This window comes from Etheostoma cragini, chromosome 12, assembly GCF_013103735.1.
Source record: "Etheostoma cragini isolate CJK2018 chromosome 12, CSU_Ecrag_1.0, whole genome shotgun sequence".
Lineage (NCBI taxonomy): Eukaryota > Metazoa > Chordata > Actinopteri > Perciformes > Percidae > Etheostoma > Etheostoma cragini.
Window position 1 is genome coordinate 23,229,898 of NC_048418.1, and position 2,622 is coordinate 23,232,519.

The window sequence follows — 2,622 nt, forward strand, 5'->3', positions numbered from 1 at the left end:
GGGGGTGGAGAGAAGATGGGAGATGCGGCAGATGACAGAGGGGTGAGACGGACCTTCATCGTCCCTGCCATCAAGAGCTTCGACCACTACGACTTCACCAGGGCCAAGATCTCGTGCAGCCTGACGTGGCTGGTGGCCAAGGCTTTCGGCTCGGGTAGGTCCATGGAGCCTCAACCGCTTCTTTTATTAATCTCTGGATTAAATTAGTGGGAAACCTTGTTAAGATTATCATTTTACATGTGTAATAATGTGGTAAACAACAGCTTGTAATCAGACACTCAAACCCAACTTAAATGTCCCCATTTCTTGTTTTTCTTAATACAAACCAAATTTCCTCTCTTCCTATTCTTTGGAAAAGCATTTGAAATCCTATCCGATTTAAAGTTGATGGTTGAATTTGTGTGTGTTTGTTTACCACACACACACATCACTTTCTACTGCATCCCTGCTCATGTCACTGTGGCATTGATGTAACCTGTTGCTTGTCTTAAAGGTCCCACAACATGGTGCTCTTTGGATGCTATAATACAGACCTTAGTGGTCCCCTAATACTGGATCTGAAGTCTCTTTTATATAGACCTTAGTGGTCCACTAATACTGTATCTGAAGTCTCTTTTATATAGACCTTAGTGGTCCCCTAATACTGGATCTGAAGTCTCTTTTATATAGACCTTAGTGGTCCCCTAATACTGTATCTGAAGTCTCTTTATATAGACCTTAGTGGTCCCCTAATATTGTATCTGAAGTCTCTTTTATATAGACCTTAGTGGTCCCTAATACTGTATCTGAAGTCTCTTTATATAGACTCTAGAGGTCCCCTAATATTGTATCTGAAGTCTCTTTTATATAGACCTTAGTGGTCCCCTAATACTGTATCTGAAGTCTCTTTATATAGACCTTAGTGGTCCCCTAATATTGTATCTGAAGTCTCTTTTATATAGACCTTAGTGGTCCCCTAATACTGTATCTGAAGTCTCTTTTATATAGACCTTAGTGGTCCCCTAATACTGTATCTGAAGTCTCTTTTAAATAGACTCTAGTGGTCCACTAATACTGTATCTGAAGTCTCTTTTAAATAGACTCTAGTGGTCCACTAATACTGTATCTGAAGTCTCTTTTATATAGACCTTAGTGGTCCCCTAATATTGTATCTGAAGTCTCTTTTATTTAGACCCTAGTGGTCCCCAAATAATGTATCTGAACTCTCTTTCCCAAAATTCAGCCTTGGTCCAGAATTCCAGCCACTAGAACCAGTTCCACAATGAGCTTTCCTTAGTATGTGCCGTTTCTGAGTCTGTAACTTTTGAGGAGGAGAGGGGGGGGGGGGGGGGGGGGGGGCAAGATGAAGGGTGGGGGTGTGGTCTTGAACATCTGCCACCTTGCTCGTTTGAAAGCCATGATGTTTCTCTCTAATGGGTGGGCCATATTCTCTGGACGGGTAAAGCAGAGAAAAGGGAGGTAACCCCTTTCTGGAACCTTGCCTCTTAGGACCTCATAAGGGGAAGATTCCAGATCGGCCCATTTGAGCTTCATTTTCTCAAAGGCAGAGCAGGATACCAGGTCTTGACTTACATCCATCACAATTTCTAGCCCCTGGGGGGCCATAGGCAGGCTGGGGGAACTCATATTAATGTTAAAAAATCTCATCAAGTGACATTTTCATGCCATGGGATCTTTAATGCTAATTATTCCCCATTGCAGTAGTGAAGCTAAACCTTTTATGTAACACTCTGACTACAGATGCAAGGACTAGTGTTGTAACTTGAGTCAAAGATCTCAGACAATTCAATGCAATCGAGTGCAAACATTCATTCACACCCATTGAAACCATCTCAAAACCCAAAATATTCTAATGTAAGAACTGGCCAAGAGTGTCCGACACCACACACACACATCATGCAAGTCTAATAGAAGTCAAACTTCCATTTGTTTTACTTGCCGCCAATGTGAATGCTTGAAAATATCAAATCAAAAAGTTAATTCGTGATCCATCACACTTTTCTTGAGCCCAAGGTAACGTCTTAGATAGTCACTTTAATATCTCATTAGATGAGGAAAAGCAGCAAACACTCACAATGGAAAAGATGGACCTAATATGGATTTAATAGAAGTTTTCTGTTGATGAAGTAATGAATTGATCAAATTGATTGAATGACTAATTGTTCCATCTCTACAAAAGTTAGCAACACAGAGTATAACTGCTTACAGACCATGGACTTAGAGTATATTTAGCTTTTCTACACAGTAATAATGGGGATGTTTTCATCTGGATATGGATGATTACATATATCTCCTTTCCTCAGTGTGGTCTGACTCTCTGTCCTCATAAAGACGGAGTAATTCCAGTCTGCTCTCAGCCCGCAGGTTTACTCCAGCCCTTAATGAATGCTTTCAACGATTTCTCCACTCAGACAGACAACCCTAGAAAGAGTGAGATCAAAAGACAGAGCTCTGAATCACGCTCCTTGATCCAACAGGGATCCGAACAGAGCTGCACGTGACTCACTTATTTTACTCTCAGAGCATGAAATGGTGGTGGTGGAGAGGGACAGCAACATGTCTTAGTCCAACAAGGCCTGCGGTTAGTTAGCATACTGCTGCTGCCTTGTCCCCCCCCCCCCC

At 41.9% G+C, this 2,622-nt stretch overlaps 1 protein-coding gene across 4 annotated transcripts in view; it reads left to right on the forward strand.

Annotated features, from left to right (window-relative positions):
* The window catches only part of camsap2b (calmodulin regulated spectrin-associated protein family, member 2b), a 41,986-nt gene that overhangs the window by 157 nt on the left and 39,207 nt on the right, over nucleotides 1-2,622 (forward strand). For 3 of the 4 annotated variants that reach the window (XM_034888759.1, XM_034888758.1, XM_034888760.1), the window contains exon 1: nucleotides 16-154. In XM_034888759.1, the coding sequence (XP_034744650.1) occupies nucleotides 16-154 (139 nt within the window). Of the gene's footprint in view, nucleotides 155-2,622 lie in introns of all 4 variants that reach the window. The other variant, XM_034888757.1, reaches the window with a different exon arrangement.